At 36.7% G+C, this 13,494-nt stretch overlaps 1 protein-coding gene across 1 annotated transcript in view; it reads left to right on the forward strand.

Moving 5' to 3' along the window:
- The window catches only part of Gabrr3 (gamma-aminobutyric acid type A receptor subunit rho3), a 34,828-nt gene that overhangs the window by 8,136 nt on the left and 13,198 nt on the right, over positions 1 to 13,494 (forward strand). The window contains exons 3-6 of the mRNA XM_090332945.1: positions 5,200 to 5,267; positions 7,942 to 8,165; positions 9,381 to 9,463; positions 10,471 to 10,611. Of these exons, the coding sequence (XP_090189071.1) occupies positions 5,200 to 5,267; positions 7,942 to 8,165; positions 9,381 to 9,463; positions 10,471 to 10,611 (516 nt within the window). The remainder of the gene's footprint in view (positions 1 to 5,199; positions 5,268 to 7,941; positions 8,166 to 9,380; positions 9,464 to 10,470; positions 10,612 to 13,494) is intronic.

Here is a 13,494-nt window from a genome sequence, read left to right on the forward strand (position 1 = left end):
TATGTAATCCAAAATATGAAAAACAAAAAGATGGAAGTATCTTGGACTGAGGACAGCCCTGATTTTTTTTAAAAAAAATGCTAGACTATCTCTGGAAAATAAATTACAATAAAAAGGATGGTGTGCCCGGGCACAATGGCTCATGTCTGTAATTCCAGCTACTCAGGAGGCTGAGATCTGAGGATCATGGTTCAAAGCCAGCCTGGGCACTGAAGTCTGTGAGACTCTTATCTCCAATTAATCACCAGAAAACTGGAAGTGGCGCTACAGTTCAAAGAGAAGGGTGGTAGCCTTGAGCTGAAGAGCTCAGGGACAGTGCCCAGGCCCAGAATTCAAGCCCCAGAACAACAACAAAAAAAAAAGGACAGTGTATCGCAAGTGTTAAGGCATTTCCTTAGTAGACACAGCCCCTAAGTTCAAATCCCAGTATTTAAAAAAACTTTTATTCCTCTTTAATGAGAAAAATAGATACCTCATCTATTTCAGTTTCATCCTCAAACTCACTTTTCTAGTGTTCACACTATGATAAAGGTATTCAGTAAACAGTGAATATATGCATTTTGCTTTTATAACAAATAATTTTTCACTATAACTTACAAATTGGACTAAAGGGTGTCAATATATAACATTGTAGGGTTTTCTTATGAACTAGGATCCTGGGCTTTCATAGAAAACTTGCAATACATCAAAAGCTGTAGCTCCCTATGAACCAGTTCTGCTGAACTGCTTAAATTGATGGTGTTTGTTTCTCTCCCTGCTTAAAAAAAATGAAATTAGACAGGCTTTATGTTTAGTTTTTTAAATGCCCCCCTTGAATTCCACCTCCACAGTGATTAAGAAACAGGAAATGCTTTTTGACCCTTAACATTCTGGTGAGGAATCTGAACCTGAAAGAAAGGAGATTTTCCCAGGGCAAGATACAGTGACAAGGAGGTTCTCCATGTCCTAGAGGCTGATGTTTTGTTTGTTTTCTTTTTTAAAAATTTCCTAGAAACCAATGGTGTTGCAATTTCTAATGACCTGATCATAATTTCAATATATCAGTGACTCAAACATTCTAAGCATCAGAATCACATTGCAACAAGCAGGTTGGTCACTGGCCCTTTCTCACAATATTTCTAATGTACTTAATTGAGGTGAGAGCCAACAAACTGCATTTCTACAAAGTTTCCCAGTGCTACTGCTGCTGCTCTGGAAACCCTATATTAAGAATCAACATGATAGATTTGATCATCTAACCATCGGGTTAAAATCTTAGTTTATTTCTGTTTACAAACTGTTTCTCACACTGAGTTCTAAATAAAGGGTTTAGAAGCCCTTGAAATTAAGAAGGTTTAGAACTGTTACCATTTTTGTATCCTTTGGAGACCATTTCTTTTTCTCTGTTCTACCTATTTTTCCTCATATTGGTCATTATGTCAATTTTTTCAAAGACAATTGAGCTTTTAAACAATCATATGAGAGAAAAAATGCATAAATATTGAATAAGATGCTACAGCTACTATTATCTTTGTCTCTATGATTTTGTTTTTTAGTGTTTGCCAAATTTTTCCTTCATAATCCCCTTTATGGGGCAATGTTGGGGTTAAAAAGTTGTCCAGCATGGGTTTTGTTGGCCACTAGGAGGAGATGCCTGCATAGGAATGGCATCTCAGGAGGCACAGTTCAGCAGGATACACTCTTCTCAACAGCAATGCAAAAAAGCCTTCATTCCTATCAGGTTAAGCTCCTCAGCTAACATGCTTTCTATTCCAAAGCAGAGGTTTTTTATAGGAATTATTTTAGACCACTGAAATTCAGAAAGGGTGAAAGAAAAATGACGATCCTTGAACATGGACCTTGTGATAAACAACCTACTGACACCTCATCACTCAAGGAAGTCCAAGGACCAGTTGTAGCATTGTCTCGGAGTGAATGTAACCTCAGAAGCTCATGCCCCAACTCTGGGCTTCTGAGGAGAAATCTGCATTGAGACACAATCCCTATGTGGCCTGCGTGTGACAATTGACAACCACTGCTGTTCATTGATTATGCCTTCTATTTTTTTTATCTTTTTTTAAAATTTTAATCTTAAAATACTTTGCTTTCATTCTCCTGCTCCAACATCAGGCCAACACTAAGAAAATGTAAGATTGATCCTAAATTTACCCCTTTTTTTACCCTTTGCTTAATATGTTAAAGATACATATTAGGATTTTTTTAACTGATTTTTTCCCTGAGTCTCCTTTTTAAGGTTATTATAAATGCAGTTGAGCTGGGTGCTGGTGAGTCATGCCTGAAATCCTAGCTAATCAGGAGGCTGAGATATGATATTTGTGACTTAAGCCAGCCCAGGCAGTAAAGTCTGTGAGCTTATCTCCAATTAACCAGCAAAACCCAGAACTGGAAGTATGGATCAAGTAGTAGACTTGAGCAAGCAAACCAACTAAGAGCAAGAGACCCTGAGATCCAGCTCCAGTACTGGTACCAAAAGGGGAAAAACACAGTGAGAAAGGAAAAAAAAATAGTGACTGGTTGAAAATCATCTCACAATGAGGAAATTTTTCCAACCAGCTCTGTGAAACAGACGTGAGCTGTTCCATGCCTATCTTGATCAAAGCAGATCCTAAGATTCTGACCCATTTCTCTGTCCTCTCAAAGGCCAGAGGCCTGCTTTGAAAACCAGACTGCAGGGCATAAAAGACAGACCTTCATTTATCATCCTTCTGTTTAGACTTGTCCATAACATCAGCTCATGAACATACTTCTTTCCTCTGAGCTAAATGTAACTTCAGCACTTCTGTTGACTTAATGTGTTTTCCTAATTAGCTTTAACATAAAAACCAGCTGCTACTGTAGTGTTTTTTTACTTTTATAAAACATTAGAAGATTAATTGACTCATTATGTGGAAACAGAGGAGATAAATTTAAGGGACCTTTTTGTTTAACTTGGTTAATAAATTGCAGCTCATTTTCTGTATTTATGTTTTCCCTACCCATTCCATTTCCCATAAGTAAGGGCTTTTGGCTTGAGTCTTTCTTATACATGATCATTTCTTTGGTTCATCAAAGTGAAATCAATTCAGCTTCTAGAAATTGACTAGGAAGCTGAGACGCACTCTCAAGCTATAAAAGCTGCTTGTGCAATCTCTGCCTGTCATACAACAGAAAAGGCTGGAAGGACCTGAGTATATTCTTATCAATAACTAGCTTTGGATTTCAAGGACATGTAATACAGTCCTCTAAAAGAGTAAGTTTTCTCATGGCAGCTATGGTCAGTTCTACCCAGCTAACAAAGTGATGATAAGGATCAGGAGAGCATACATTCTATAATGTATTTTAAAATGTATTTAAAATATATAAAATGTATTTAAGATGTATAACTTCTATTTAACCCTCATTATTCCAGCCTGTATAAAAAGTCAGATTGATGCTATATCTATATCTGCTACCATCTAGTTAATAATCCTAAGAAATGAATACTATAATCACACAGGTTAAGAGTAATTTAAATCTGATTATACTAAATAGCATAGCTATAATTAATTAAAAATCATTTATAAAGTCATTGCATAGGCTATTACCACTTATCAGAGAACAATAGAGAGTGAAAAATTGGTTGTTGAGGATTTGAATGAGGTTCAGATACATTCCTTTGTGGGCTCCCACAGCATCCTGATAAAGAAGGTTGCAAACATTATCCACTCTGGTTTACAAAATTAGCCAACTGAAGTATGAAGAGCTAAGAGATGTGCAGACTTTTGGCTCTATCTCAGGTTTATATTGCTACAAATTTTTGTCAAGTCTAGCATTGGACCAGGGATGTGGCCTAGTGGTAGAATGCTTGCCTAGCATGCAGGAAGCTCTGGGTTCTATTCCCCATACACAGAAAAAGCCAGAAGTGGTACTGTGGTTCAAGTGGTAGAGCACTAGCCTTGAGAGTGCTCAAGGACAGTGCCCAGGCCGAGTTTAAGCCCCAGGTCTGAAAAAATGTCTAACACCAACACATCTGATTCACTTTCTCAGCTATCAGAAGAATTATCTAAGCCATTAAACTGCTTGAGTTCTCCCCTGAGTCTACCATTTCAATTAATATTTCAATTAACACATTGTAGATACTTACAGACCAAAGTATTTACTTATATAGTTACAAACTAATTCTATGTTCCACATATGAGAGAAAATACAGCACAACTTTTGTCTTTCTGAGTGACTTACTTCACTTATCATAGGTTTATATGACATGCATAGATACAGGTGGCCTGATATTCTTAAAAGTCATAAGATTCTTAGTTCAACTTCTCTTGTTTTGCCAGAAAATAAATGAAAAGAAGCGTTATAGTTTATCCTTTCCTTCTTCCTTGTTTCTTCTTCTCCTCCTTCTTTCTTTCCTTTCTTCCTTGCTCCCTCCCTTCTTCTCTCTCTCTTTCTCTCCTTCCTTCCTTTCTTTTTTCCTTTGTTCTTTCTTTTCTCCCTTCCTTCTTTTCTTTTCACTTTTTTTTCCTTTACACTTCCTTTCTGTTGTTGCTGTTGTTCATAATAACATGATCATCGACACTGGAATACAGATTTGTGGATGGTGGCCTACATTTCAAGAGTGAGATTTTTGCTTTGCATCCTCCAAAAGGCAGCCTGGGGCTGCTGGTTGATGATGTGCAGGGGAACACTTCCATGTCTGTGGTCTTCATGCGTAACACTGCAATGCCATCTGCACAGTCTAGTCTGCCCAACACTGCACTGATAAAAAAAAAAGATTGGTATTTGAAGACAGAAAAGAAAACATTTAATATTTCCCACAGTCAAGTACTCAGTCACACTCCCTGACTGTCACATCTGATCCTTGCCAAATAAGGTGCATAGTTCTATATACTCCTCGATGGCTCCCTTAATTCTATATACTCTTAGATGGCTCCCTCTTAAATCCCTACTAGCTAACAACTTAGTATAAGAAAAAGTAAAACTAAAGACACCAGTTATGTTTCTACAGGAAATAAAAACATATGGTGATGATCTCAACAAATGATGAATAATTATTGAATTGCATCAAATATAGTAAATTATAGTAAAGTATGTATTAATTGATTCAACTGATAATAAGTGGACTTCTAGTTTGAAAACCTTTAAAGGTAATTCATTTGCAATATAAACTGGGTTCTTTCTTTGCTTTAGAAGATGATTAGAATGCATTTTTCAGCACACTGCCTATTTCTCTTTCTCAAGGGTCCCCAGTTCCTGTAGGTATAGATGTCCAGATTGAAAGCATTGACAGCATTTCAGAGGTCGACATGGTAAGTTTCTTCATGGAAATATTTATCTTTTCTTCTGAAGAGTTAGATTCAATAGTGACAAATCATTGGGTAGTTTAATAAATTCTTTTATGTTCTAAGTTATTAATCGGTCTTTCTTTGCTAAACAAAAGGAGTATTTTTGTATCATTAATCACTTCTTCCTAGCTCTAACTTAGTACACATTTCTTGCCTCCCTTCTTTCTATCTAGTGTTTTTTCACAAAAGGAACATTGTAGAAAATCATATTGTATTTAGCTACATAACAGTCTGACAGCAATTATAATGTAAATGCAACATGGAATCACATCCACAGTCATTACTCACAAAACCATATACCATTGGCAAAGGATTTATAAATGCTTCCTAAAAGTTTTAAGTAATAATTATCTTGTTTATCTATTAATAACCAGTAATAGGGCACAAAAGAACTTTTCATTTCACAGGTCAAAAAAAAATTGGGGGTGTGTGTCATGGGGCTTGAGCTGTCCCTGAGTTCTTTAGATCAAGGCTACTACCCTACCCTTCAACCAAGTCTTATTTCCTGTTTTCTAGAGGTTAATTGAAGATGAGAGTCTCAGGTCCTTTTGTGCCTGGGTGGCTTTGAACCTTGATCCTCAGATCTCAGTCTTCTGAGTAGCTAGGATTACAGGCATGAGCTACCACGCCTGGCCTCACAGGTCAGGAGTTTTAAAACAATTTTGTCTATTCCCTTGAATTTTCTTAAAGTAGAAAAAAGACTGTTTTATCTTCTAGTGAAACATCTGCATTTTCTTTTTTGCCAGTCCTAAGGGAAAAGGCCTGAGCTTCTTTTCTCAAGGCTAGCATTCTACCACTTGAGCCACAGCACCACTTCTAGCTTTTTATGTTTATTTGGTACTGACGAATTGAACTCCAGACCTTATGCATGCTAGGCAAGCACTCTACCACTCTACCCAGACAACATCTGTATTTTCAAGGAGTAATTTTCACTAACCACTGTCCAGAATCTTAAAAGTAGTGATTTCTTACTGGAGTCAACCTTCTTCTAATGCTCCAGGTCAGAATATATTTTTATTAGGACAATCCATGCAACAACCCACACAGTTTTCTGTAGAATAGTCCTGTATGGTAAAGATTTTATTTATTTGTCCCAGATTATACATCCCTAACAGCACACAGATTAATCTAAAGGTATAATACAATGTAGCCTTATTTCAAAGTTAAGAAAAGCAAACTAGCTTACAACTCATTAGTGACTTAATTGTAGTACATATTGTGATATAATGTGTATTTGTATTACTTCCTAAACTCTATCATATGGATTACTTCAAGAAAAAATAGATTTTAAGGTAATAAAAGATAGTAAAAATTAAACATTGTCATTGCTGACACCCAAGACCTTGAAGCTATGAGTTTCTGTTCAAACAACTAGAACTGAACTGTCATATAAAACTCATTTGACTAGGCTGAGTTATTGACAAGGGTAATTTTTGCTACTAAAATATATAGTTGTTTGATTTCTCATCTTCATATTCTTTTAATTGGGATCCCATGAACAATTCAGATTCCTGAGCAACACTAAATTTGACTCTATGAGACTCAGTTCCTAGAAGATTTACCATTTTATCAAATGTCACTGGTGCTTCTTTTGCAACCTGGATACTGAGAGACATTATTTTATTGTCTTCTGTTCCTCAAGTTGATGAAGATCACTATTTTTTCCTAGAAATTCTAGCAACTTGCTTTGTATTAATAGCTGTAATAAATTCCATGTCACATTTCTATTAGACAACAGTTCATTGAGTTGTGACCTGTTTTAATAATAATAATAATAATAATAATAATAATAATAATAATAATGCATGTTGGGTGCTACATCTGTAATCCTAGCTACTCAGGATGTGAGGGTTGTGATTTGAAGCCAGCCTAGGTAGGAAAGTTTGTGAGCTAATCTTTTTTTTTCTTTTGTTTTCTTTTCCATATATTTTTATTGTAATTAATAGAAGGGTTACATTATATTCACCAGATAGAAGGTACATTACTTCACATACATTGGTATTGCCATTTTAACATTTATTCAAGAAACTCAATATTCATATAAAGTCATAAATTGTCATTAGATGTTGGTGTGTTTCTGTGCTTTTGAGTTTGTATGTTATATATACCAAGCATTCTAGGAGATTTAAGTCTGTTATAAATTCTGTTGTGGTCTAATTTACTATTTTATTCTACTATGGCATCATAAGTACACTAATTTGGATTTTATCAGGTTAACTTTTGTCCTTTGTGAGCTAATCTTACCTCTAATTAAACACAAAGAAATGAAATGGAGCTATAGCTCAAGTGGTACAGCACTTGCCTGAGCACCAAATTTCAGAGATAGTGCCCAGGCCCCAAGTCCAAGCCTCAGAATCAGCATAAAAATAATTATAATGCAAAACAATTTTAAAAGGGAATATTTACTTATTTACCCCAATTAAATGATGCACAATAAAGTGGTAGAATAATTTTCAAGGATATTTCCATAGAAATAATAATTAGCTAAAATTAATTAATAACCCATCTTCTCTTTCTTAACACTCCCCTTCAAGTCATTAATGCCCATGTCAATCAGTCCTAGGACATACAGTATTGCAGTGATGATGCTGAACCCTGTTCTTGTTAGCTTGATGGGTCTCCTTTTCTCTCTGCATAGGACTTTACAATGACTTTTTATCTCAGGCACTACTGGAAAGATGAGAGGCTATCCTTTCCTAGCAGGACAAACAAAAGCATGACCTTTGATCATAGACTCATGGAAAAGATTTGGGTGCCTGATATCTTCTTTGTCCATTCTAAAAGATCTTTTATCCATGATACAACTGTGGAAAACGTTATGCTTCGAGTACACCCTGACGGGAATGTCCTCTTCAGTCTCCGGTAAGGCGAGCCCTCTACTGTCTTCTCTCTCTTAGACTACAGTCATCTACACAAAAGCTAACAGGTCCTATTTCAGACTAGACTCATGGTGTTGATGTCCATTAAATGATGCTACATATTGGGATACAAAGGGAAGGTGGTTCCCAGCAACAGCAGAACCAAACCAATCCCAAGAAACAAATCACCTTGTTCAAGGCATGGTTTTGATACCATCTAGCTGTGTAAGCTATTCTATCACTGATCGCAATGTGTGAACTATGAACAAGACCTCTGAGGTCGATTGTGGCAGTGCTAACTAACATACTAGGAATATAACAAAATAACCAATGTTCTGTTTACACAAAGGGATGTGCTTGCTCTCTTCTCTCGCCTCATGTTTTTCTGTGTGATAATAGGAGAATTAAGGGCACTAAAGAGAAAATGGTTGAACTCTGATTAATTCAGAAGCACCATGGGCCGAAGCATCTGTTGCTTTTGTTCTTCACAGACTTGCTTGGGGGCCTTTTAGGAGCCTCTAATCCGCTATTATGGGAACCAAAGTTGTTCCTTTGAGGCAAGATCATAGTATAGAAGCTCTTGCCTGAAGCCAGGAAAATCTAGGAAGATATAACTTTTTGGAAATATAAGCTCCATCAGTATGCAAGCCTTTTGACTTAATAACTGAATTATGCATTATACTCACAGATCTGTAGCTCAATGTGCTCCAGGCTTTTCCCCTCACTGCTGGATGGAGAGTTTTCTCAAATTTGTTGTGTGAAGGAATCCTTTACTTATAGTGTTTTATTCCACTGCCACAACTCTTTACTACTAGAGACTATTTATGTTTACATATCCTCCAAAGCAGAAAATACTTAAACCTACTTAACATCATCTCACTTTGAACTGTGTATTTCCAGAAACATCAGTCAAAAAATGCAGAAGTAACCAATCCAGAAATGGTAAAATCGGAAGCAATGAGGAGAACTGGAATTCATTCTGGATGCTCCTTAAACAAATCACCAACTTTGCAGGGCTTATTTCCTTGTTCATTATTTGGACAGCAAAGAGTAATGCCTGGTTCTAATTATACTTGAAAGACACTCAGAGATAGTAATGCCTGTTTCAGATTATGCTTGAAAGGCACACAATGTATAATAATGGAGTTTCAGTGATACATGCTGATTTGGCCATTTGGTTAAATGATCTACAGATTTCTTTCTCTCCTTCTTTCTGTAGGATAACGGTTTCTGCCATGTGCTTTATGGATTTCAGCAGGTTTCCTCTTGACACTCAAAACTGTTCCCTTGAACTTGAAAGCTGTAAGTCTCTCTGTCCCATGAGCCAATCCACATCATTGGAACATACTGTCACAATTAGTCTACAAATAACACAGATGTTCTCAGCAAGCACTGAAACCTATTGGTACATGGACGATAGATAGATAGATAGATAGATAGATAGATAGATAGATAGATAGATAGATAGATAGATAGATCTCCAAGACAGTTTTTCATTTTGTTTGCCTATCTGTTTTTACTAAGGACAATGGCTGTCTCAAATGAGATGATTCAGGAAGCAAATGTTTTGACAATGATGTACACTGTGGTTTTCTTAATAGCTATAAAGAAACAGTACTCTAAGAAAGTGAAGATTTAGAAAGCTCTAGAATTTTTTTGTTTGGAAGTGTACATTGAGTATTCAAAGAGCTCTCAGAAAACCCAGTTCTAGGCACTCTGCCCCCTGAATCAAAGCCCTGTCAACAGGCATTGTAATGGGCTTCCTCTCAGTGAGGCTGGTCCACCAGCTAGCAAAAGATCTCTTCAAACTGGTTGCTGTGCTTCATAATATGACAGAATTTTAGCCATCTAGCTTCTACCTAGACACCCTTCCAGAACCTATTAGAAAGATATGATGCTACTTTTAAATTTAAAAACAAATTATCAGCTAGACTCATTTTGGATTTTCAATGAAAAGAAGCACACAGATAGAAAAGACCCTCCTGTCAAGACTGAGGAGACTGAGGCAATGTTATTGTCATCATTTTGAGGACTGGATATTGTGAAAATGAAATGTGGAGAGTTTCAACACATCCTGTGGACACAAGAAAATCATCTACCGTATGTCAGTCATCAGGCTCTAAATTTAGGAGATATTTCTTTCTTTGGGTATGAAAGTTAAATTACAAATATTTTTAGTAGTTAACCCATTCCTATTGTTGGGTCAGCCACTGAACACAAAGAACTGTACAAAACATAGTTATGTAGAGCTTCATGGAATGTCTAAGAGTCATGACACCTGCAGCAGCAATGCTTTTGTCTTATTGTAGATGCTTATAGTGAGGAGGATCTAATGCTGTACTGGAAACATGGAAACAAGTCTTTAAACACAGAAGACCATATCTCCCTTTCCCAGTTCTTCATTGAGGAATTCAGTGCATCCAGTGGATTATCATTCTACAGCAGTACAGGTACAACATCTTGGATGGACAAGTTAGCAGCACTTCATGAGCTCCTACTGAAGGGCCACATCGTAGGGCTAACCCTGTATCCCAGCATGTGGCTCACTGGGCCAGGAGCAACGTATCTCTCCTTTCTAGGCAGCTGCCCTCACCTCACTTCTCAAAAACGTCCTTTCTTTATCACACAGACACCTCTAGCTAGATGCCTTCTTCCCTTTTGTGCCCCATTAGTCTACTCTTAGTATGGTGGTCCACTCAAGTCCCATAAGTTCTTCTATCACACTTAGAATCAATATGATTTACCCCCTTCCTATGTCTGTGCCCTCACCCCAAACCCCTGTTCCTCCATCTGACCCTCCTCCACTTTCCTAGATTGTTCTCTACTTGCCCTTCGTTGTCTCACTACATGTCTGAGGCCACGTGTTCGGCTTTCTCTTCCCTCTATCTGAAATGTTTCCCCCTACCCTGGCTTCCTATGACCAGCTTCCTGTTTCATTTACACCCATGTTCAGTTATCTCTTTAAGCAGTGCTTCCCTGGCTACAATGTCTAGGATAGATCTCTTTACTCAATATTTCCTGTCATCATTTGTCTTCAGATTACGGCAGGGCAAAGAGCTGCCAGCATGTCTCAGCAGAGCACCTGCTTGGGAAGCATAAAGTTCTGAAGTCAAGGCTCTGTACATTCAAATAAATAAATGAATGAATAAATAAAAATAAATAAGTGATAGAAGTAAAAGGAAAAAAGAAAAAATAGCAAAGGGAATGTTTGCTGTGTTCACCACTTTTTTGCAGCACTTGGAACGTGTCTAATGCAATATAGATGCTCAGTAAAAAATTAATGAAATGGGTCAGTCAACTTCTCAGAGAAACTAATTGATTTTCTAGGACCAAAAGCTCTTTATGTATTTAGATGCAGAAGAAATGTTCTCTTTCATGCCCTTTGTGTCTATATTGCTTGAGACTCCTCCAATTATGCTATTTATTTTAATCATGTTTGTTGTCTTTTTTGATTAGTTCATGCACTAACGTGTATTGATCACTGCTATGTCCCTAACATCCATGGAAGAGTCTCAACAGCAAATTGTTGCACAAATGCTATATAAGTTCAAAAGAAGTCAGAAAAGTTTAATAAGAACAAGAATATTCTTATAATACTGCCACTTAGAGATAAATTTGAGATGATTTTTTTTGCCAGTCCTAGGCACTGTCTGTCCTTAACCTTTCTCAAGGTTAATATTCTACTACTCAAGCCACAGCACCACTTCCAGCTTTTTCTGTGTATGTAGTATTAAGGAATCGAACCATGGAAGGAAGGAAGGAAGCAGCCATGGGGAAAGGGAGGCAATAAACAATACAACATATAAAATATAACACAAGTTTGTATTCTAATTAAGTAACTATGACACATTATCACTTGCTAATAGAACATAATAAACTGTCAATGCTAATAAATGATTCATAGGAAACAGAAACCCAAGTGTCATAGTTATTACACAGAATATATACAGTATATATAATATTGGCAATGATATTTCTTCAGGTTGTAAAGTATAACTATCCATAAATATACTACACACATTCAACTATTTTCTTTTGGAAAACAAAAAGTTAGGCTAAATTTCACTTCAAAATTCTAACTTTATCCTGATTCATTTAGCAGTTACCACTACTTCTCCATTAGTACTTGTCAAACCCCAGCAGACTATGTGTTAGCTGATATGAAGCTTTCTTTAACTCATGTTTTAGAGAATATCAAGATCCAGACAAAAACATGCATTGAAAAAAAATCTTACTGCTCACATGATGTTTGTACATGTTTTAAAATGACTTACAATTCTTCATATTCAAGCATGATTACATTTTTTAAGAAATACAATTTGATTACTGAAAGATTCAATCAAACAGGATTTGATTCGAATGGACAGATTATTGGTAGAATGATGGAGAGTTATTTATCATAAATATTTAAAAATTCAAAGCAGGGGCTAGGAGTTTGGCCTAGCATGAAGACCCGGGTTCGATTGCCCAGTATCACATACATAGCAAAAAGCCAGAAATGGTGCTGTGGCTCAAGTGGCAGAGCTCTAGCCTTGAGAAAACCCAACGACAGTGCTCGGGCCCTGAGCTCAAGCACAGGACTGGCAAAAAAAAATTCAAAGCAGTTTATAGCAGTATATGGTACCTGCTCCTATTTGTTTTTGAAGAAAGGGTGTATGTGTGTGTGTGTGTGTGTGTGTGTGTGTGCATTCGTGTGTGTGTGTGTGTGTGTGTGTGTGTGTGTGTTTAAAGGTCTAAAAAGATTAACAAAAGGTATCTCCGAGGAGTGGATACAGTTTGGAGGCTTTTTTTCTATTTTATTTTAGTACTTTTTATTTTGGAATTTTTTGAAATAGCACATTTTAATGAGAAATATTACAAAAGCCTCTAAGAATAGAAAAATGGAAGGGCAAAGCATTTAGGAAGTTGTATTCAGGTATCAAATTAATAATCAGATCTGTCCTTAGAATCCAGTTCATGTTTATGTCAGTTCATGGGTGTGTAATTTCTGTGCTCCACACGAGCCATGAAGTTTTAAATATGGGCTCCTGAGAGTCAAACTCAAATGTCTTTCTCTGATTAGTCTCCTATTTAAATGAATTAGCTTCATCAAAAATATTTTAAATATTCTTTCTTTGTGCCACTGTACAAACCTTCCCACTGCCGAGTATAGGAACAAACTGGCAAGCCTGAGCCTGCTTCCCTTTCAAGCCAAAATATTCCTTGTCATTACGACAGCTAACATTTTGTTACTGGCTATAATACTCACCAGTCATGTATCAGAAACTTCTTGCAAACCAAACATCTCATTAGATATTATAGATTCAGGGTCGCCTAAGAGCTAGGAGTCTAAA

The sequence above is a fragment of the Megascapheus bottae genome, chromosome 1 (assembly GCF_031878675.1).
Source record: "Megascapheus bottae isolate mThoBot1 chromosome 1, mThoBot2.hap1, whole genome shotgun sequence".
In the NCBI taxonomy this organism is placed as follows: Eukaryota; Metazoa; Chordata; class Mammalia; order Rodentia; family Geomyidae; genus Megascapheus; species Megascapheus bottae.